Source organism: Diaphorina citri, unplaced genomic scaffold (assembly GCF_000475195.1).
Source record: "Diaphorina citri unplaced genomic scaffold, Diaci psyllid genome assembly version 1.1 scaffold1504, whole genome shotgun sequence".
Classification (NCBI taxonomy): domain Eukaryota; kingdom Metazoa; phylum Arthropoda; class Insecta; order Hemiptera; family Psyllidae; genus Diaphorina; species Diaphorina citri.
This window is the reverse complement of record NW_007378930.1, coordinates 45443-66982: the sequence shown is the minus strand read 5'-3', so window position 1 is coordinate 66982 and position 21540 is coordinate 45443. Positions and strand designations below refer to the sequence as shown.

General features: G+C 38.3%; 3 protein-coding genes, 1 long non-coding RNA gene and 1 pseudogene across 4 annotated transcripts in view; 4 read left to right on the top strand and 1 right to left on the bottom strand.

The window, feature by feature from the left end:
- The first annotated feature begins 991 nt into the window (after nt 1-991).
- LOC103516194 lies at nt 992-8164 on the top strand. The gene is made up of 7 exons (XM_008481154.2): nt 992-1160; nt 1987-2122; nt 4816-4955; nt 5737-5859; nt 6286-6468; nt 6879-7169; nt 7569-8164. The coding sequence occupies exons 1-7, from the start codon at nt 1037-1039 to the stop codon at nt 7688-7690; spliced, it is 1119 nt and encodes a 372-aa protein (XP_008479376.1). The 5' UTR covers nt 992-1036; the 3' UTR covers nt 7691-8164.
- A 1994-nt stretch (nt 8165-10158) lies between these two features.
- Nucleotides 10159-11489, top strand: LOC103516192 (probable chromatin modification-related protein eaf7). The gene has a single exon (XM_008481152.3). It carries the CDS (start codon nt 10256-10258, stop codon nt 10844-10846), a length of 591 nt encoding a protein of 196 aa, XP_008479374.1. The 5' UTR covers nt 10159-10255; the 3' UTR covers nt 10847-11489.
- Nucleotides 11490-12593: 1104 nt separating this feature from the next.
- Nucleotides 12594-13578, top strand: LOC113470311. Its single transcript, XR_003393408.1, has 2 exons — nt 12594-12831; nt 13275-13578. It is a non-coding gene; the product is annotated as an uncharacterized LOC113470311 (long non-coding RNA).
- Nucleotides 13579-14853: 1275 nt separating this feature from the next.
- On the bottom strand, nt 14854-14972 carry LOC113470312 (annotated as a pseudogene).
- LOC103516193 (ABC transporter G family member 23-like) overlaps nt 14913-21540 on the top strand; it is a 46215-nt gene continuing 39587 nt past the window's right edge. The window contains exons 1-2 of the mRNA XM_026828656.1: nt 14913-15561; nt 16168-16292. The gene's annotated coding sequence lies outside the window, so the exon portion shown is untranslated. The remainder of the gene's footprint in view (nt 15562-16167; nt 16293-21540) is intronic.

Genomic DNA, 21540 nt, shown 5'->3' with positions numbered 1-21540 from the left:
CAACTTTTTACATAGGAATCGACCATTTATTTATAATTTTTACCCATTTGCAACTGCTCCATTAACTAGTTCCTCATTTTCCCTGCTCTTTGACTTAGAAACCTCACCCAAGTAAGCGCAACTGCTCTATTCCCGGTCCAAATCAGAGTATTTACTCTAGTTTTAAAATTTGTGATACCTACTGTGTAAGATTTTCTTGTCGCCTGGTATCTCTATTAGTTATGCAATGTGCTCACCACAAAACATGAAAACTAAAAAATTGATGGGAAAAGAAAATAAAAGATTCTTTTTACCTACCTACCTAGGTATGTTGTTTCATTACAGATTAAACGAGGCTTTTTTTTTTAAAAAAAAAGGTCCTTAGGTTGGGGGATTTAATTCTGAAAAGTAAAAAAGTAATAAAATTATGATACTTGAGATTTCAATTCAATGAAAAAAGAAAAAAAAAATCAATTTTTCAATTGAAAAAAGAAAAAAAAAATCTGTGACTTTGCCGAAAAAAAAAGCGTTTTTCCCCTCGATTGTTAAAAAATCAACTCAATTTGATCGCTACCATCGGAACTTTTGTTACAGTATACCTAATATTAAACCCATAAAATAACCAAGACTTTGTGTAGACTGCTGGGGTATTCTTCTCCTTTGACTGCACCTTTTCCCAATCTTACTTGGGGTCGGCTGCTGGGGTATTCGAGCAGGATAAATAAAATCTATCCTATTCTATTCTATTACCATCTCCTCAGAGGTTGAAATCAGCCTAGGAGTTGCTTTTTATTGTAGGTACCTAACCTAATTTTCAAAAATAAAGAAATAATTTTCAAATTCTATTCTATTCTATTCTATAAAAATAAGTACCTACCTATGTTAGACATAAGTAACCAATGAAGAGGAAGAAGAACCATCTCCTCAGAGGTTGAATTTAGCACCTAAATTTTCAAAAATAAAGAAATCTTATTCAAAATTCAAATTCAAATTTTATTCTATTCTACCACCCAGATTGCACCAATCTCAGCACCATCCTCCCGATCCACCGTCACATATGGAGTCCCTGTGTCAGGGGGTGGATGGCTCAGTGGGTATCTGTAGCACCAGAACTCATTGTGAAAGACTCGAGGGTATCAATCAAGGCAACTGCCTCCGAAAAGGGTTCATCTGCTGCAAAGGTAATGCCTTTTTTTCTAGAAATATACTGACAGTGGATTTCACAAATACCTACACTGCACCAAGCAATCAGAGAAACGCTCATATTTTTGGTTTTTCTCAAACGCTTTTTTGTCTGTTCGGAAACCTGACCGACAAATGGCGCTTAAAGTCAACGGTTTTTCCCTTTCATCTCGGAAGATTCAAGTGGAATCAAAAAAGTTTCGGACAAAATGAACTTACTTTTTCACACTGATTTTATTTATGACCTCAAAAATATAGAGTTCTATTTAAAAATCAAAGTTGACATTGAAATGACCTTGAACCTGGTAAAATAATTAAGTGGTTCCAGAAAAAGTTAGGACAATCAGCGAAAATAGGTACGAATTTTCAATCTTCATTAATTTTCAACACATTTGAAAGTATATATAGGTAGTTTATTATTGGACACCCTGTACTATGTAATGAGACTATTTTTCTAAACAAAATACTCAAGTATATTTATTTACAATTCATGGACAGCCATTACATAATAGATTAAAATAAATAACAATAAAAGAATGTCGCTCTTACATTAATCCATCCCGTCCAGCCTTCCACAAGATTCCTTCACTGGATGATGACCAGGATTCCGTTGAGAACCTATTAGGATTCCTAAGATATATTAATGTTTACAACCTAATCTAATAAAGAAGTCAGCGCGAATGACCTTGTAGTTAAAGCGCTTTATTATAATAATAATAAAAAAAGAAGAAAAAAATTATGAGAAAGTATTTCAATCGGTCGTTTTTTTTTTTTTTCTTAAATGTGGATTTGTGGTTGCAAACGCTCTCTATGTCTATGTTTCAGTTCAGAAGAGCTGTCACAATGCTACGAGGGCCGAGGTGTCCTACTTTGTCAACCCCCACTTCCCCATGGATAACGATCAGGCCTCGTTCTGTGACTATAGAGTGGATGTTACCAACCCGGACGTCTGTCAACTCAGGTTGGACACTCCTCACACAACTGTAGAAGAACCTCGATTATTTCAACGAATTGGGACCGAGGGTAGTTGAAATAATCGAAAGTTGAAAATATAGAGTGGATGTTACCAACCCGGACGTCTGTCAACTCAGGTTGGACACTCCTCACACAACTGTAGAAGAACCTCGATTATTTCAACTAATTGGGACCGAGGGTAGTTGAAATAATCGAAAGTTGAACCAATTGAAATTCCGTATAAAACAATGGTAAAAGGAGCAAAATTTATACCGTTCTCGAGATATTTTGTTTACAGACAGACAGACACACGGACACACAGACACACACACGGACCAATGGCTGAAACTTTGGATTTAGGCTCTAGGGACCTCAAAACGTGTTTTGGCACTAAAAACTGACCATCGAAATTTTGACCCGATTACAATACTTTCCTTCCTATAGGATAAGGAAAGTAAAAAGAACAAAATGATTTACACAGTATCCAAACACAGTCGAGGGGCGGTCGATCGACGAGGTGAATCTATGTTGTCGAGGTAGTGTGGACGGTTCAGTCGTCATCGATCGACGGCCGATCGACTATGTGTAGACAGACCTTTTTTCCCATTAGGCGCTTTAACAGGACAGACCTTAAAACTCTGGATCGACTGAAAACCCTTGATGACAGAAAACTCTTGATGATCAGTACAATGTGATTTTTCAATTTCTTTTAGCCTTAAGATACCGTGGTATTTTTGGTTTTTTATGCACAGGGATACCATGGTATCTTAAGGCTAAAAGATATCACTGTAATTTTATTCTGATTATGTAAATCCAAATTGTACCTTTGTATATTATTATTACCTTCTTCATGCTGTGCCCTTCCTAAGACACGGCACAATACCTTGCCCGGCACAATCCTTTGTTAACGCCTACTTAAAAAAGAGGGAAAGAAAGGCCCAACCCATCCTTTAGGGCTGTTTGCCCCTACACCTAAGCCTTAAGGTGGTCTTGTTTATAAAGGGCGTACTTACTCGGAGTTTCGGCTGGGCATATCTGTTTTCCGTTTAGCCAGATGGTCTTCACCTTGGGACTGCCTCCATTCGGTTCAAATCGGACCATTATCCGAGTTGTCATAGGTCGACTGGGATCCAGAACTTGCTCCAGGTTGAGGATGGTGAACTCCTTGTTATTCGAAGTGGTCACTTCTCCTAGCCATGACTGAAAATCAATGGAACAGTTGTGCTGACTTAGGTGAGGTTTTAAAGTCAAAGAGCTGCCAGCCTAGTTAGCTTAGTTGGTAGTGCGTCTGCCTTGTAAGCGCTAGGCCGCGGGTTCGATTCCCGCCCGGGGCGGATTTTATCCTGATGGGATAATGTTCGTTCTCGGAACAGCTGGCTTTCTCCTATCCTGTCTTCCTTCTCTCTTCAATTTCGGGAGGATAAGACCATAGCAGTTACAAACCCCACCCCTAGAGTCCACCGTACAAAACATCTAGGGTCCAAGGTACAACATCCTTAGGGTTCAAGGTACAACATCCTTAGGGTTCAAGGTACAACATCCTTAGGGTTCAAGGTACAACATCCTTAGGGTTCAAGGTACAACATCCTTAGGGTTCAAGGTACAACATCCTTAGGGTTCAAGGTACAACATCCTTAGGGTTCAAGGTACAACATCCTTAGGGTTCAAGGTACAACATCCTTAGGGTTCAAGGTACAACATCCTTAGGGTTCAAGGTACAACATCCTTAGGGTTCAAGGTACAACGCCCTGGGGGCCAAGGTACGACGGATAAAAAAGGTGTAAAAAAAAATGTTGGCCAATTTAGTAGAAATTTTGGGAGGTATTAGTTTTCAATGAGTAGATGAAAAAAGCTATAAGGCGTGTAGTCCTATCTCCAACCCTTCAACCCCAAATTTGCCTTCAAAATTTGAAGATTTTTTCCATTTAGAATACATTGCGACCAAGGTACAAAGGGTATGGGTCCAAGGTACATAGGGTAGTTGTACCTTGAACCCCAAAAAGGTGGTGTCGGAAAATTGGGTATATCTCTTAATTAAAAATTAGTAAAACAATCATTGCTAATTGTATAGATAGCCAAGAAAATTTCCTTTCTAAATCAATTAAAATTATGCCAATAACATTAATAGAAAAAATTGAAAAAATCAAAAAGTGATTTTGGGGGCCAAGGTACAACCAGGCACCCTACCTATTGTATTATAATCAAAATAAAGAAAAAACTTTACATTACATTGAGAAATCACATTGATCTCAGGTACCATAAGCTTTGTACAAAACAATACGGATCCTCAACCGTGGGACCGTGGCACAAGCTCCGGCTTTTACGGATGGGTGTTTGAATATTTATTTAATTGAGAGATTTGTACTGAACACTAAGAAATGGAAACTTCATAAATACCTATAAATAAATGGGGTAAGTGTACCATTTATTCGCCCATCTAAAAAACGTACCATTTGTTGGCCCACCTGTGGGTCTACGCTACATAAGTCTGAACTGGACGAACTTTTTCAAGATCCAATTTCATCAAAAGAAAGAATGCTATCGAACCAGTGGTATTCCAAAATTGTAGTCATAAAAACAAAAATTAGAAAAATAAACGTTGGCAGGTGGGCTAATAAATGGTACGTTTTTTAGGTGGGCGAATAAATGGTACACTTACCCTACATATACATACGGTCATAAATGTTTTTCTCTCTTCAGATTAGACTTTGAGAAATTCTCGCTGCGAGGTCCTCACAAGATGTTTGGAGTCTGCAGGAAGGACAGGTTCATGGTCACTACTTCCTATCCTTATGGTATCGGGATTAGCGACCTTTGTGGTGAAAACACCGGACAACATAGTAAGTCCTTCGGCTGAAAACAGATGGGAGGGGAGAGTATATACAAATCTAAAATCTAAATCATGATTTATTTGTGGTGAAGCTGAAAGCTTCTTCACAATTTTTGTAGATATGACAGCATCACTAAGAGCCTCGTTTACTATTTCTGACCACTGGTCGCCACTCGATTGAAGTAGCTTCTCACTTGTCCTCACGAGGCTGAGTGTAACCCGAAATCCAAGCACAGAGCAGAAAAAACTTCGACCCCGCCGGAAATCGAACCCGGGACCTCCGGAGTGCAAGCCTAATACGATACTCACTCGGTCACGGAGGTTGCTTCATAGGTAATCGAATTTCCGCCGCCACTGGTCGCTACTAGATTAGAGTAGCTACTCAATATTGTTCTCGGGCACTGAAAATCACCATTTACATATTATTATTTATTTTGTATGTATTATCAATCAATATATTTTATTGTGTATGTATATATATAGTATGTTCACAATATTATAATAAAACCTATATAGGTAGGTACTATTATTATTTGATTTATTAGAATCTAATGTACCTATAGGTAATCTACTAATTTTTCCCGCATTATTTTGAAAAATCGGTAATTTAGAATAGAATACACCAGTATTTAAAAAGATAAAACACTCCCCTAAATTTCAGCTTCTCATCTTTAGCCGTTCCAAAAATATTCAGGGGTCCCCGGACTTTATAAACACTCTGTATATTTTGACATATTACCTACTTTGGGGGACGGGACGGGAAATTGAAAACTCTGTTTAACCCTTTGCAGTCTACGTGAACGTTAACCCTGGCTCGTCCGTGTCACTCATGGTAATGACGTCAGGTGGCGCCACCTACATGTGGAAAATGAAGATCACGCAGATAGATTGTAAAAGAGATTCAGAACTAGTAGGTAATAAACCTAGACTTATTTAGGGTAGACATATTTTAGGCTGGATTCAGGATAGAATTAATTTTTTTTTTTTTTTTTTTTCAAGAGGTTTGATAGAGGGAACTGTAACTGCTAGGGTTTTATCGTCCCGAAATGGAAGAAAGAAGGAAGACAGGATTGGTGAAAGCTAGCCGATCTGAGGTATACCTTATGCTTTCAGGATAAATTCCGCCCCGGGCTGGAATCGAACCCGCGGCCTAGCGCTTACAAGGGAGACGCGCTACCAACCAAGCTCACTAGGGTGGCTCCAAGTTACTAAATCGAGTTTCAAAAGTTGCTTAATCGAGTTTCAAAAGTTGCTTAATCGAGTTTCAAAAGTATAGCTTAATCGAGATTCCAAAGTTGCTTAATTTAGTTTGAAAATTTTCGTTCAACATGTTTCTGCAGCACCTATCGGTTGTCTGCAGTACTACACAGAGCTCTCCGGCTCCATCCAGAGTTTCAACTATATCGGACGCCTCTACCAGGCCAATCTGGACTACGCCATATGCATCAAGCGATCTCTCAACACTTGCCGCGTCGAGTACAATCAACAACCCGGCTCCGACTTTGGGATCAACTCGTTTGAAGGTGAGAGAAGATGGTCATTTTTTTTTTCAAGCGATCTCTCAACACTTGCCGCGTCGAGTACAATCAACAACCCGGCTCCGACTTTGGGATCAACTCGTTTGAAGGTGAGAGAAGATTCACCTCTGTGGTGATTTTTTTTTTTTTTAAGAGGTTTGATAAAGAGAACTAACTGTAACTGCTAAGGTCTTATTGTCCCGAAATCGATGAGAGAAAGAAGACAGGATAGGAGAAATCCAGCCGTTCCGAGAACGAACATGAGGTACGTAACATTTTACATAAGGGCCTATTCCTTCAGGATATAATACGCTCCGGGCGGGAATCGAACCCACGACCTAGCGCTTACACGGCAGACGCGCTACCAAGTAAATTAACTAGGCTGGCATCAATATAATACCTATACTGTTCATCAGGCACGGAGCTGGCCCCGTACATGGGTCGCTCAGGCGTGGTCAGTTGTGACCTCATCACTCACGACTATCTCTTCATACCGGGTGGCACCAAAGACATCCAGGACACCCCGGATCAGGACACGGACGAAGACGAAGAGAGAACTTCGGATGACCCTGTAACTCTCAGCACTCAGGAGAAGTTCTGTGGACGGAGTCTGTCTGGGTTGGCGGTGAAGGAGTTTGCAGACAACCTATATCAGGATGAGGCACTCAATCCACCGCAGAATGTGTCGCCCCCTAGCGTTGTGACGAGTAAGTTAAACCCGCTATCTTCCGGGAGCGTGAGAAATCAAAACTCAGGGAACCCTCAAACGGACATTTCCACTCGTTTCCATATTTGGCAATACTTTCTCACTATACCTATGTAGGAAATTGAAGAAAGTAAGTACCTAAGTATGTGCTATGTAGGTATAAGTATGTGTCGTATAGGCTCCCTATCAGGTACTTATTGTTGTTTATTGTAATAGAAAAAAAAAAGATTTCACATCAGTGGTAAATAATTCTGCTAAGGTCTTTAGTGACGCGGGTTTTATCCACTCAGCCGGAGTTTGGCCAAGAATAGCCAGGAGCACGCGCTTGCCCCGATGGTCACCCATCCGGATACTAACCTCATGCAACATTGCTTAACTTAAGTGACTTCCCGTGTTCCAGGCTATGCGTCCGGTCCCATTATCCTGAGATTTCATTCGGACAAAGTCACAAACAAGGAGACGGACATTGGATTTGCCATCAACTTTCAGCAGTTAGGTACCGGCTGTAACAAAAGAGCGTAGGACTACTTTGGTAATTTGTATAATAAGTTCTTCCTTTTTACATAGGAACTGCTCAAATAAGTATAAAGGTCCTTAATACCTAGGTGGATCTACATCATCATTCATGTTTCATGATGTCTTCTGATGAAGTTTTTCGCACATCGCAGAGTTTACACCTCATGTGAGTTTAATTATTTAATTACATTTATGTAGTTTTAAAGTAGATGCCTTTCCGAGTTCAATAATCAGTATGAGTTGTTTCCAATACGATAAGAGTAGAGGTTCTATCTGTCCCCCCAAAACTGGGATCGGAACATTCGGAACAATCCTCGTCCGATCTTGAAGAAAGTAAACCAGAAGTGTCGGAGTAAAGTGATCGATGTGGGATGTCCTCAATTGAGGACACCTGTACCAGTTCTCATTATATTTGGTACTTGAATACCAGTTTGGTATACCAGGTATTGGGCATTACACTCGCGACACACTGACTCGCTGATCCTGATGACGTAACGTTACGTGTGTAAGCGATGAGATAACATTTCACGTTATGCCATGTTGCCAGCGGAGTGACGGGTACCTGCATTGTTGTCAGACTGCGGTGTAGTTGTCCTCGCTGATCCTGATGACGTAACGTTACGTGTGTAAGCGATGAGATAACCTTTCACGTTATGCCATGTTGCCAGCGGAGTGACGGGTAACTGCATTGTTGTCAGACCGCGGTGTAGTTGTCCCATCCAGGTCGAATGCTCGCTGATCCTGATGACGTAACGTTACGTGTGTAAGCGATGAGATAACCTTTCACGTTATGCCATGTTGCCAGCGGAGTGACGGGTACCCTGCATTGTTGTCAGACTGCGGTGTAGTTGTTCCATCCAGGTCGAATAACTCACGGGTCACGGGTAGAACTTTGGTATCCTCGTGTCTCAGTAGCGAAAGCTAGCAGCAAGTTATTGCACTTATTCCTCCAACCGTGCGCGCCAGGTTGCTTAACTTCAGTGAGATCAGGAGAGTGTTTCTATGGTAACTAGGACCTTCAGGAAGTAGCAAGAGATCAGGAGAGTGTTGCTATGGTAACCAGGACCTTCAGGAAGTAGCAAGAGATCAGGAGAGTGTTGCTATGGTAACCAGGACCTTCAGGAAAGTAGCAGGAGATAAGGAGAGTGTTGCTATGGTAACCAGAACCTTCAGAAAGTAGCAGGAGATCAGGAGAGTTTTTCTATGGTAACCAGGACCTTCAGAAAGTAGCAGGAGATCAGGAGAGTGTTGCTATGGTAACCAGGACCTTCAGAAAGTAGCAGGAGATGAGGAGAGTGTTGCTATGGTGACCAGGACCTTCAGAAAGCTCCCTCGCAGGCAACGCATTAATGTGTTTGTGCACATACGTTTCTGAGCAGTTCTTTCTGCTCCTCCACTAGCGCGCTTGCATAATGGCGCTACCTAACGGACGAAAAAAACAACTGCGTAAAGTCTGACGTCACACATCTTTGAACTCTTTCATTAGAACGGAAAATAAAATTTGAATTTTCGACCCTTTACAGTTATTTTTTCTAGATCAGGAGAGTGTTGCTATGGTAACCAGGACCTTCAGGAAGTAGCAGGAGATAAGGAGAGTGTTGCTATGGTAACCAGGACCTTCATAAAGTAGCAGGAGATCAGGAGAGTGTTGCTATGGTAACAGATGAAGGATTACGGAGTTATTATTCTCGCTATGGTAACCAGGACCTTCAGAAAGTAGCAGGAGATCAGGAGAGTGTTGCTATGGTAACCAGGACCTTCAGGAAGTAGCAGGAGATCAGGAGAGTGTTGCTATGGTAACCAGGACCTTCAGAAAGTAGCAGGAGATCAGGAGAGTGTTGCTATGGTAACAGATGAAGGATTACGGAGTTATTATTCTCCAGCCAGACCAAGGCAATATGTCTTTAATGTAACAAATGGCGTGTTAACCCTTCAAGTGCCTCAAGTCCAGAATGTCAGGGAGGCACTGTCACCTGATGATAAATTAGCTGGTCCCTTAGGTTGTTGTTGTTGTTGTTGTAGCGGCTTTAGCGAACGGAAAATAAAATTTGAATTTTCGACCCTTTACAGTTATTTTTTCTGAGTTTTGACCTCAGATTTGGATTTTTCCCAACTTTTTACATAGGAATCGACCATTTTTTTTTTATAATTTTTACCCATTTGCAACTCCTCCATTGCCGAATTTTGGGGAATGAGCATTTTGCATTTTTTACTCCGCGGAGTTAACTATTTTTTCGCTCATTGAGCGAATTCGGGGATTGAGCCTAACATACTTATTAGCAGAACGTGTCTGGTTATCCACAACATGTTCATAACCTCTTTGGGAGGCGGCGGAGTTAACTATTTTTTCGCTCATTGAGCGAATTCGGGGATTGAGCCTAACATACTTATTAGCAGAACGTGTCTGGTTATCCACATGTTAATAACCTCTTTGGGAGGCGGCGAAATTTAAAATTTAAATATAGAACGTAAAATGAAAACACAATCTAGATTTGCGATTTTGTGATTTGTGTGAATGTAAAATTAAAATAAAAGCAAGATTTTTTCAATATTGGGAGTTATTGTGTCAAAATGTCAAATAATTTATGTGAAGATTTAAGTGATGGTTCATCTGAATTATCTCAGTGGACTGATAGAGATGATGTCAAACTTTTTTATTCTATGTTTAATCTGAAACCTGTAGGTCTGAACAAACATTTCTACATGTGTGAAATAATTAACAATATGAATGATATTCAGAAAGCCGAGGGACTTTTACCTGTAACACCTGCTATTGTCTGGACCCGCTTGAATGAACTGTACAACTTGAAATTACTAGAACAGTATGAGCATCTGCCTCAACCATTATTGGAAGAGATTGATTTTGACAAGTTCATTGAACAACAAATGGTGTTTCAAACAAAATCTGGTGAGGAATCAGATGAAGACAAACCACTAGCAAAAATATTGATGAGGTCTGAGTCAGAAGAGTCCAAAGTTTCTGGAATGGATACTGAAGAAAGTAGTGTGAAAGGTGCAAAAGTTATAAGGAAGAAAACGACCAAGATGGAAGAGAATTTGTCAAGTGAAGAAGAACCTACAAGCAAAACTCTACGCAGCAGAGGACGAGGATTTACCTTAAGAAAATCTGACTCACCTGTGGTGAATAAGAGAAGGAAATAATGATATCTGTCATTTCTTGTTCCCACTTCTTACTGAAAATATTTTCCACAAGGACTTTTTCATAAGGAACAAATTCAGTTTCATTTTTTACACAAGTGTTATTGTAGTTATTATCATTAGCCTTGTATAAAATTCAGAACAACAGACTTGAGCTATTAAAAATCAAGGTCTTACCATTGTTATCAAATTTTCAAATTATAATTTAGATTGAGGATGAAATTCCGTATCTCGGCTGGGATTGAGCCCACACCCTCCTGTTTACCAGGCGAGTGCATTGACCACTACACCACCGAGGTAGAGTAGATGTGCAAAAGCTAGGTAGCTACCAACATACCATTCACCCAACCCATTGACACAAAAACTACAGGTTGCAAATTTTAATGTCAAGTGAATTAAATATTGAACGGTAAAAATGATATACTTAATAATATGTAGATACATATCTAGATAGATAGCATCAAGTACCTATATTATGAAATACCTACCCCACAAGTATCTACAACCTATTAAATAATTGAACCCTTTGTATGTAAGAAGGACATAATCGTACTGGGGCCCTTTCAGGGAGAAGATTTTTTTTTCTTTTTTTACTTCCGTTTTGGCCACGGTGTTATAGACTCTCTCAGGCTTTTCTCCTCTGCCAATACTCCTATGCCTCGGTGGTGTGGTGGTCAAGGCGCTCGACTGGTAAACAGGAGGGCGTGGGTTCAATCCCAGCCAAGGTATGGAATATTATCCTCAATATAATTTGAGAATTTGACCACAATAATAGTAGTAGCCTACTGCTGGAGTAAAGGAACTTTTCAGTCCTATGTGAGCAGTATAAATAAGCACTATTACTATTATAGTATTATTATTATTCATTCAGCCAATACATAATCATGTATAAGACCTTGTTTAGACTGCGGGAGTAAAGGGAATTTTCAGTCTCATTCTGGCAGGATAAACAGGGTATATTCTATTCTATTCATTCTCCGTGATTGGGGCTTCTTGTCTTTGCTGACTCCATCTACTGGCAGGGCGTGCAGTGGCTACGGTAAGGGGTTGCAGGGTTGCTAGTTTTACCAGATCTTTGAAGGTATCTCGATTGTTGATGTCCTCCATTGAGATGTGTGTGCTTCTTCAAAGTCTTTCCTTACTTGGTCTGCCCATTTTGAGTATGATGTGTTTCTTGGAAATTGAAGTATGGATTTGGAAGAATATGGAATGTAAAAATAAAAATAAATATTTTCCTTCCTATAGGTAAGTGTAAGTAAACAAACCAAACTAGAGTTTGCTCAACTTTTCGTGTTTCTTTTTTTTGAAAAAAAAAAAAAAACCTTGGATAAAACCTTTCAATCAGATTCAAAACAATTTCAATTTTATAATTGAAACATCCAGAACCGATATTACAGAAGCTCGTATTACTCGATTTGCGTGCACTTTATTGCCATTTTCTTTATAATTAGATCTTGACATAGGTACTCTCTGATTGCGTAAGTAGGTACAATTAGTTTTTTTTTTTTTTTTTTTTTTTTTTTTTTTTTCAATTTAGACTTGAGGTTTTGGTAGAGACTAATAACCAGCTTGATTTGACATACTCATAGGTAGGTATACTATAATATGTTGAGTTATAACTGAACGATAGAAGTGAGGTTCCACTTTTTTTCTCAAGAGGTTGGATAGAGGGAACTGTAACTGCCGACGTCTTAGCGTTCGAGAGAGCAGAGAAAAGCGAGACAGGATAGGAGAAAGTCAGCCGTTCCGAGAACGACAGACTTGAGCTATTAAAAATCAAGGTCTTACCATTGTTATCAAATTTTCAAATTATAATTTAGATTGAGGATGAAATTCCGTATCTCTGCTGGGATTGAGCCCACACCCTCCTGTTTACCAGGCGAGCGCATTGACCACTACACCACCGAGGTAGAGTAGATGTGCAAAAGCTAGGTAGCTACCAACATACCATTCACCCAACACCCAACCCATTGACACAAAAACTACAGGTTGTAAATTTTAATGTCAAGTGAATTAAATATTGAAAAATCTGACTCACCTGTGGTGAATAAGAGAAGGAAATAATGATATCTGTCATTTCTTGTTCCCACTTCTTACTGAAAATATTTTCCACACGGACTTTTTCATAAAGAACAAATTCAGTTTAATTTTTTACACAAGTGTTATTGTAGTTATTATCATTAGCCTTGTATAAAATTCAGAACAACAGACTTGAGCTATTAAAAATCAAGGTCTTACCATTGTTATCAAATTTTCAAATTATAATTTAGATTGAGGATGAAATTCCGTATCTCGGCTGGGATTGAGCCCACACCCTCCTGTTTACCAGGCGAGTGCATTGACCACTACACCACCGAGGTAGAGTAGATGTGCAAAAGCTAGGTAGCTACCAACATACCATTCACCCAACCCATTGACACAAAAACTACAGGTTGCAAATTTTAATGTCAAGTGAATTAAATATTGAACGGTAAAAATGATATACTTAATAATATGTAGATACATATCTAGATAGATAGCATCAAGTACCTATATTATGAAATACCTACCCCACAAGTATCTACAACCTATTAAATAATTGAACCCTTTGTATGTAAGAAGGACATAATCGTACTGGGGCCCTTTCAGGGAGAAGATTTTTTTTTCTTTTTTTACTTCCGTTTTGGCCACGGTGTTATAGACTCTCTCAGGCTTTTCTCCTCTGCCAATACTCCTATGCCTCGGTGGTGTGGTGGTCAAGGCGCTCGACTGGTAAACAGGAGGGCGTGGGTTCAATCCCAGCCAAGGTATGGAATATTATCCTCAATATAATTTGAGAATTTGACCACAATAATAGTAGTAGCCTACTGCTGGAGTAAAGGAACTTTTCAGTCCTATGTGAGCAGTATAAATAAGCACTATTACTATTATAGTATTATTATTATTCATTCAGCCAATACATAATCATGTATAAGACCTTGTTTAGACTGCGGGAGTAAAGGGAATTTTCAGTCTCATTCTGGCAGGATAAACAGGGTATATTCTATTCTATTCATTCTCCGTGATTGGGGCTTCTTGTCTTTGCTGACTCCATCTACTGGCAGGGCGTGCAGTGGCTACGGTAAGGGGTTGCAGGGTTGCTAGTTTTACCAGATCTTTGAAGGTATCTCGATTGTTGATGTCCTCCATTGAGATGTGTGTGCTTCTTCAAAGTCTTTCCTTACTTGGTCTGCCCATTTTGAGTATGATGTGTTTCTTGGAAATTGAAGTATGGATTTGGAAGAATATGGAATGTAAAAATAAAAATAAATATTTTCCTTCCTATAGGTAAGTGTAAGTAAACAAACCAAGGGATTAATCTACTCATCAATACGCAACTTTTGACATATCAGGCGTTTTTAAATTCGAACATTTTTTTTTTCACTCCACCCTATTCTCCAGCCAGACCAAGGCAATATGTCTTTAATGTAACAAATGGCGTGTTAACCCTTCAAGTGCCTCAAGTCCAGAATGTCAGGGAGGCACTGTCACCTGATGGTAAATTAGCTGGTCCCTTAGGTAAACAAGATTAGAGATCGTTTCTACGATTTCATTTACACGGCTTTTTATGAATTCCTATCCTGTCCTTCTTCTCATTTGTCTTTTAGGTTGCGGGACGATAAGACCTTCACAGTTACAATTCCCTCTATCAAACCCTTTTTTTTTTCGGTGCTTCATAGAGCTAAAAACTACAAGCTCAGGAAAGAGTTTTTAAAAGTTATACCTAAGGTAATACCTAAATTTATTTTAAATCTTACATATTCTCGAGAGTTCATTGCAACGTTCAATATATTAATTAGAATTATCATGGACACACGTTGCTATTTTTTTTTTTTGTCCATTCTCATTATGGCTCATATGTGTCCATTCTCATATGACTCATTTACATTACATTATACTACATTGAAATGGGGGGTCTTTTCTGACGAAATTCCTGTGTGCGAAGTCCAGTGTGTAGGACTATTGCATAATTGCACCCCTTTATTTGACGCCATCAACGTTACGTGATGTTCCCAAGCGGTCACCCATCCAAGCACTATCCACGCTCAACTTTGCTTAACTTCACTGATCGGACGAGAACTGGTGTATTCAACGTGATATGAACGTTGGCAAAATGAATCATACCGAATGGAGCCATGAAGTCTCCCTGTAAATGAATGCCCTTGCCCAAGTTGGGTGAATATGGGGCCTATAATATCTCATGTACTACCTGCCTACTTAAAAAGGCCATGTTCTTTTTCTTTTTTAATTTAATTTTTTACCACTTAATTTTAGTGTTTTATTATTTTTAGGTAAGTGTAGTTTTAAGTGTAGGGACTTGTATAAAGTGGGCAGCCCCCGTTAATTTTAACAGAATTAAAATTAAAAAAAAAAAGTAATAATAATTTATTAGAGCCATGAAGGGTTAAGTGTTGACACAGTTAAGGCTACCTATCACCTCAATAGCGTCGGGGAGTTACCACCACGGGTTATCTAATAGCAGGGGTAGGGAACGCGGATCAGCCATTCTAGGAGTCCTAGTTCCAATATATCCGTATTAGGTGTACGTTACCTCTGGGAACATCAATTCTAGTACGTTCGTAATGTCCGTGGCGTGAGATCAAGTGTTAACGATACCTAATTTAATTGTTTCAATAATTCGTCTGATTATAGTTTCGCGTAACTAAATTATTTAAATATTTGAAAAAATATATTTTCGAGTAGGTACCTACCTGATAAATTATTATTTAAATAGGTATTTGAAAAAAAAAAATCGATTTTTTTTTTCTTTTTCTTAGTATCTAGGTATGTAGGTACCTACGTAGGTACATGAAAAACGACAAAAGCATTTGAATAGATTGTTAGGTGAAAGATAGGCCGGTAATTCGATCTGTAATACCTACCTAATTAATGTGATGGGGACTTAGGTATTATTGTGTATTTTATTTACGTAGCTATGTAGGTACCTACTTAATTTTTTCAGCCTTTAATTATTTATTATTATTATTATTATTATTATTATTTATGCTATATTACCTACCTACATATTACTCACCAATGCAATACCTACCAATGCAATTTTTAGTTAATTGTCCTATTTAGGTATGTTTACATTCAGTTCTCTCCATTACTAGGTAAAACCTAGGTACCTATTACCTACCTAGGTTTTAGTAGGTAGGTAGGTATAGGTAAAAAACATTTTTTTTTTTAACTTATTACCTATTTGTCCCCTTAGTGTTTTAAAAATATACCTATCCCTTTCAAACCTCGTTCGTTACCTATACAGTGAAGTAAAGCCCTTGGAATAAATAAAATACAATTTTTAGCTAAATTTTATTACAGTTTTTTTTTTCTTATTGATTTGGAAATTTCAAATCATTTCGCCCGTGCTTTTTTGGACAAAAGCTCATCACAGTTCTGGAGGTTTGGTTGTTGCATTTGAAACCCAGAGGTAAGAAATCAGTTCTAGTTTTATTTATTTATAGGTACTATCTACCTATATTGATTTTAGTTCACAGTTTACCGGTATTTTTTAAATCAATTAAACATTTTTTTTTTTAACTTATTACCTATTTGTCCCCTTAGTGTTTTAAAAATATACCTATCCCTTTCAAACCTCGTTCGTTACCTACCTATACCTACAGTGAAGTAAAGCCCTTGGAATAAATAAAATACAATTTTTAGCTAAATTACAGGTTTTTTTTCTTATTGATTTGGAAATTTCAAATCATTTTGCCCGTGCTTTTTTGGAAAAAAAACTCATCACAGTTCTGGAGGTTTGGTTGTTGCATTTGAAACCCAGAGGTAAGAAATCAGTTCTAGTTTTATTTATTTATACTATCTACCTATATTGATATTTTAGTTCACAGTTTACCGGTATTTTTTAAGTCAATATATCTCGGTATCTAGAAGTCGTAGAAGAAAAAGAAAAAATCCGTTGGTCCTCATTTTTCCTGCTCTATGACTTTGAAACATCTCCCAAGTAAGCGCAACTGATCTATTTAACTTTTACATAAATCCACTCCGCGGACTTAAAGAAAAATTCCGTTGGTCCTCATTTTTCCTGCTCTATGACTTTGAAATATCACCCAAGTAAGCGCAACTGATCTATTTAACTTTTAAATCCACTCCGCGGACTGAGCTGTTTACAGTTGCTCAATAGATCAGTTGCGCTTACTTGGGTGATGTTTCAAAGTTATAGAGCAGGAAAAATGAGGACCAACGGAATTTTTCTTTTTCTTCTACGACTTCTAGATCCCCAGATAAATCGGTTGAAAAAATGCCAGGTTAATCGCGTGTTGCTAGCTTTTCCTCAGGAACTCAGGTTGGGTGAGGTTAACATTGAAGAGGCAGGTAGCTTGTGGCCAAATGGAATGGTATAATAACGAGGTCACGAAAATACTTAGCAATTAAACAGTGACGTTAAACCAAGTCGTATTCGATAATATTGACTTTTTTATACCTCAGTAGTCAACAGGGCTGAACCAATGAGATTCCGTTTTGGACGTCCACACTTGCTCCACAAAGCGGAATCTCACGATCTCATTGGTTCAGCCATGTCGACTATAAAAAAAGTCACATATCTAATCGAATACGGCTCCACTTAAAATAAATATGTAGGTAGAGACTATAGAGACACAGATATACCTAAATAATTGAATGATTAAAACTTAGAGTTTGCTTCGTTCGGTTCGCCACTGGACAGAGGTCTGATTAAAGTTCGGTGACCCTTCCAGCAGTCCATAGTGCATCGTAACTTTAACACAAAGCTTCTACTAACCCAGTCCGAGTACCAGGCAAGTAGTGAAAGTGATTACGTCATATCTGTACAAGGTATCTATATACGACAGGGTGAATCAGAATAGTGATCTTTAAACATAATGATCCGAAACATTTATTTATTTAATATACCTTATTTATGCTCTCGGCTAAGAAAAAAAAGTCCCATTATGCCAACAGAGTCCCAATCAGGAACAGAAACATAGTGATTTCACTCCTTCTTCTTCTTCTTCTTTCTCTTCGCCTTATCCTGTGTACAGACGGGATCGGTGTTTTTCATCAGCCTCTCAATCAGCCCTAGCCAGGGTGATTGCTTTGGGCTGACATTTGGTTTTGGCAATAAATTTCACGAGTGGATGCCCTTCGCACTCAACCTTTGCTATTTCTTTAGCAAGGTTATTTTCAGGCTGGTCTTACTCCTTGTTTAAAGTCCTCCAGCCAGACTAAGCTGGTCTACTCCCTCTTTAACGTCCCCCAGCCAAACACTAACACCTCTACCATCCTGTAGATAAATAAAATACATAAATAATACGATATTATGTCTTATGTAAGATACATAAATATAATACAGTCATACACGTTACCTATATTTCTGGTCCAAGGTATTTAGGTAGATGCATGCTTATAACCACTTTATGTGCGTTTATGTAGCTAAGTTTTATTATTTGTTATTTAGGTTTCGATGATAACTTGTTTGGGGTCGAGAATTCCAATAATAAAAAAAGTGGATTTAATGGTGACTTACCTACTACCTACCTAGAAAAGAAAGGTTTGATAGAGGTATACACGGTTAGCGATTTTATGGAATTGAAATTCAATAAAGGTACCTGGGGTATTCCTGACATTCATAATTACAACTATAAGGTCAGAGTATCACTTGATTTAGTGCCATAAACTCGACCTTACAATTATTTACAATGCACTTTAACATAACATTTTAGGTTTTAGGTAGGTACAACCTACAACAATTAAACCATTATTTGTTTAATCCTTGAAATGTCAGCCTTGCTTCGAGCTTGCAGGCTAAACGCTAGGTTGCGGGTTCTATTCCTGCCCCGTGGTTTGTTCGGACACATTTAATACTTTTTGTCTTCACCAAAAACTATATGTATTTGAAATGTTAGAATGGTTTTTATAAAAATGTCTTCTCAGATTATCATATGATATACATAATAAATAATAAAAGTATGAAATGTTTAAAAAATTGTTTATAACCATTGGTTTATTAAACAAAATAATATCAAAATAAAAAAAGGAGGTTGGAGGGAGCTTGACGCAGAAGGAGGTTTTACTTTCTATTTTTTTTTGTTTTTTTTTTTTTTTAGGTAATGGTATAGTCAATTTTTTAATACCTATATATTTATTAGTTCAAAAGATATAGGAGTTTTAAGAGGACAGGGTATGAAAAACGTCAAAAAAAAAAAAAGAAAATCCCGAACAACTCCACCCCTGTTGAAAATCGGATCGGTCCAAATAGGGTTTTCTGGTAGCCCTTTAGGTCCTGCATCAACCCTCAAGCGTTGTACAGTCGGGACGCCCTGTATTATAGGTGTAGGTACCTACTCGGCGTGCAGGTACAATAATGTAGGTAAATCAACCATGTCATTTCAATGTTGTTGTATGATGTCGACCTTGCTTGAAATTAAATTGGCACAACAGATACCTAAATATTATTTATACCTACCTACCATTGTAACAATAAGTTCGTAGATACTAAATATGTTAGGGAGATACTTATATGTAGGTACAAGGTAGGTGGTACGAGGTACCTACATATATCTACATATATAACGTATTAGGTACGGTAAGTATGTACCTATTGGGTTTTTATTTTTATCTTATTATATATTATGGTGTTAGGTTTTAGGGTTTTTAAGTTCACGATTGCTCGTATAGGTATAATCTACATACATATTTATGTAAGTTATACGTACATATTTTAGGTAGTGTAGGTAACTACTCTTGAATAACGAGTTCTTCCTTTTAAGAGGTTGATGGATAGAGGGAGCTCTAGCTCCTATGGTCTTATCGTCCCGAAAGTGAAGAGAGAAGGGAGACAGGATAGGAGAAAGCCGGGTTCCGAGTACGAACCTTAGGATGAAATCCGCCTTTATACGGATTCCATCAACAGAACGTATCCTTTTTCCTTTCTATTCATGAAATCGCTAAAAATTTATACCGAGAACGAACCTTATCCGTTTAGGATTAAATCCGCCCTGGGGCGGCAATCGAACCCGTCACGGCCAGCCTAGTTAGTTTAGTTGGTACCGTAAGTGGGGGATAGATTGCCCAACATTTAAGCATTTTTTTCTTTAATCAGTCACAACTTTTTTATTATTTAACATATTTAAGAGTGGATTATTTTATATTGTAGCCAAAGGGATGTATTTCTAAGACTGATATGTAGGGGAGACCGGGGCGTGTTCGGACGCTTTTCACTTTTTGATCTTTATCCAGCCACCTAAACAGATAAGATTCGTTCCGGAACGGCTGGCTTTCTTCTATGTAGGTATTTTAGTATCTATTAATTGTATTAGTCCATTTCGTGGCAAGAACTAATTAGAATATTTATTTAGTAGACTCTTGGATTTTACTAAGTACCTACCTACCTACCTACCTACCTATTAGGTGCATCTCCACTAATGATGTCCACTGTGGAATAGGCACTAAGGATACAGGATAGAAAAGTTCCACTAATAATTTATTAGATAATTACCTAATGTTTTTATTTTTACTCCTTTCATTGCTAGGTCATTTGTTGTGTAATAGCTTTATAATGGTTATTATGATTGGATACAACTGAATCTAGGCAAGGATTATTGGTTGAAATCATATTAATGAACCCTATATCCTCAAAGTACCCAAGTAGGGGAAAGACGGGTAATATGGAACTGTTCTCAACGATTTGCCCTCTTATGGAGACCTTTTCCCCTTCTTTAGGAAATTCGATACGGAATGAAGTTTCAAAAGAATCGAGAGTTAAAACTAAGTAATGTGATAGCGCTTGTATACAAAATTAATCGTCTTTGAAACCCGGAAACTTCTAGGGTTTTCTTTGAAACTCGGAATATTCTATATGATTGCACTGGGTATGATTGCACCCTATAGGGTTGTCTTTGAATCCCGGAAACTTCTAGGGTTGTCTTTGAAACCCGGAAAGTTCTAGGGTTGTCTTTGAAACCCGGAAACTTCTAGGGTTGTCTTTGAAACCCGGAAAGTTCTAGGGTTGTCTTTGAATCCCGGAAACTTCTAGGGTTATCTTTGAAACCCGGAAAGTTCTAGGGTTGTCTTTGAAACCCGGAAACTTCTAGGGTTATCTTTGAAACCCGGAAAGTTCTAGGGTTGTCTTTGAAACTCGGAATCTTCTAGGGTTGTCTTGGAAACCCGGAATTTTCTAGGGTTGTCTTTGAATCCCGGAAACTTCTAGGGTTATCTTTGAAACCCGGAAAGTTCTAGGGTTGTCTTTGAAACCCGGAAACTTCTAGGGACGTCTTTGAAACCCAGAAACTTCTAGGGACGTCTTTGAAACCCGGAAACTTCTAGGGTCGTCTTTGTAACCCGGAAACTTCTAGGGTTGTCTTTGAAACTCGGAATCTTCTAGGGTTGTCTTTGAAACCCGGAAACTTCTAGGGTTGGGAATACCACTAGGAAAATAAGCCTTTATTTGCACATATGCATTCTGAAGTAAAGAGCTGTAATTATGTAGGCCCAAGCTCTCATATTCCCATCATTATCACGACGATTCTATTGAAACCAAGTCCTTGACTACTATCTGACTATAGCAATATCTAAATCTGACTGGAAACCCATCACGACATCAAGCTTGTATTGAAACATGTGTGACTAAACAGTTCTTCAGATGGTAATCATGCAAATACAATATGGTTTGTCGTTAACCCTTTGGGATACGTTGTGATGGA

Excerpts from the sequence above, each read along its gene's own strand:
- LOC103516194 (XM_008481154.2), top strand. The coding sequence starts at position 1,037 with ATGGAGTCCCTGTGTCAGGGGGTGGATGGCTCAGTGGGTATCTGTAGC. Across the intron at positions 1,161-1,986 it reads AGGGTTCATCTGCTGCAAAG|TTCAGAAGAGCTGTCACAAT; the intron begins GTAATGCCTTTT and ends TCTATGTTTCAG. Across the intron at positions 6,469-6,878 it reads TGGGATCAACTCGTTTGAAG|GCACGGAGCTGGCCCCGTAC; the intron begins GTGAGAGAAGAT and ends ACTGTTCATCAG.
- LOC103516192 (XM_008481152.3), top strand. The coding sequence starts at position 10,256 with ATGTCAAATAATTTATGTGAAGATTTAAGTGATGGTTCATCTGAATTA.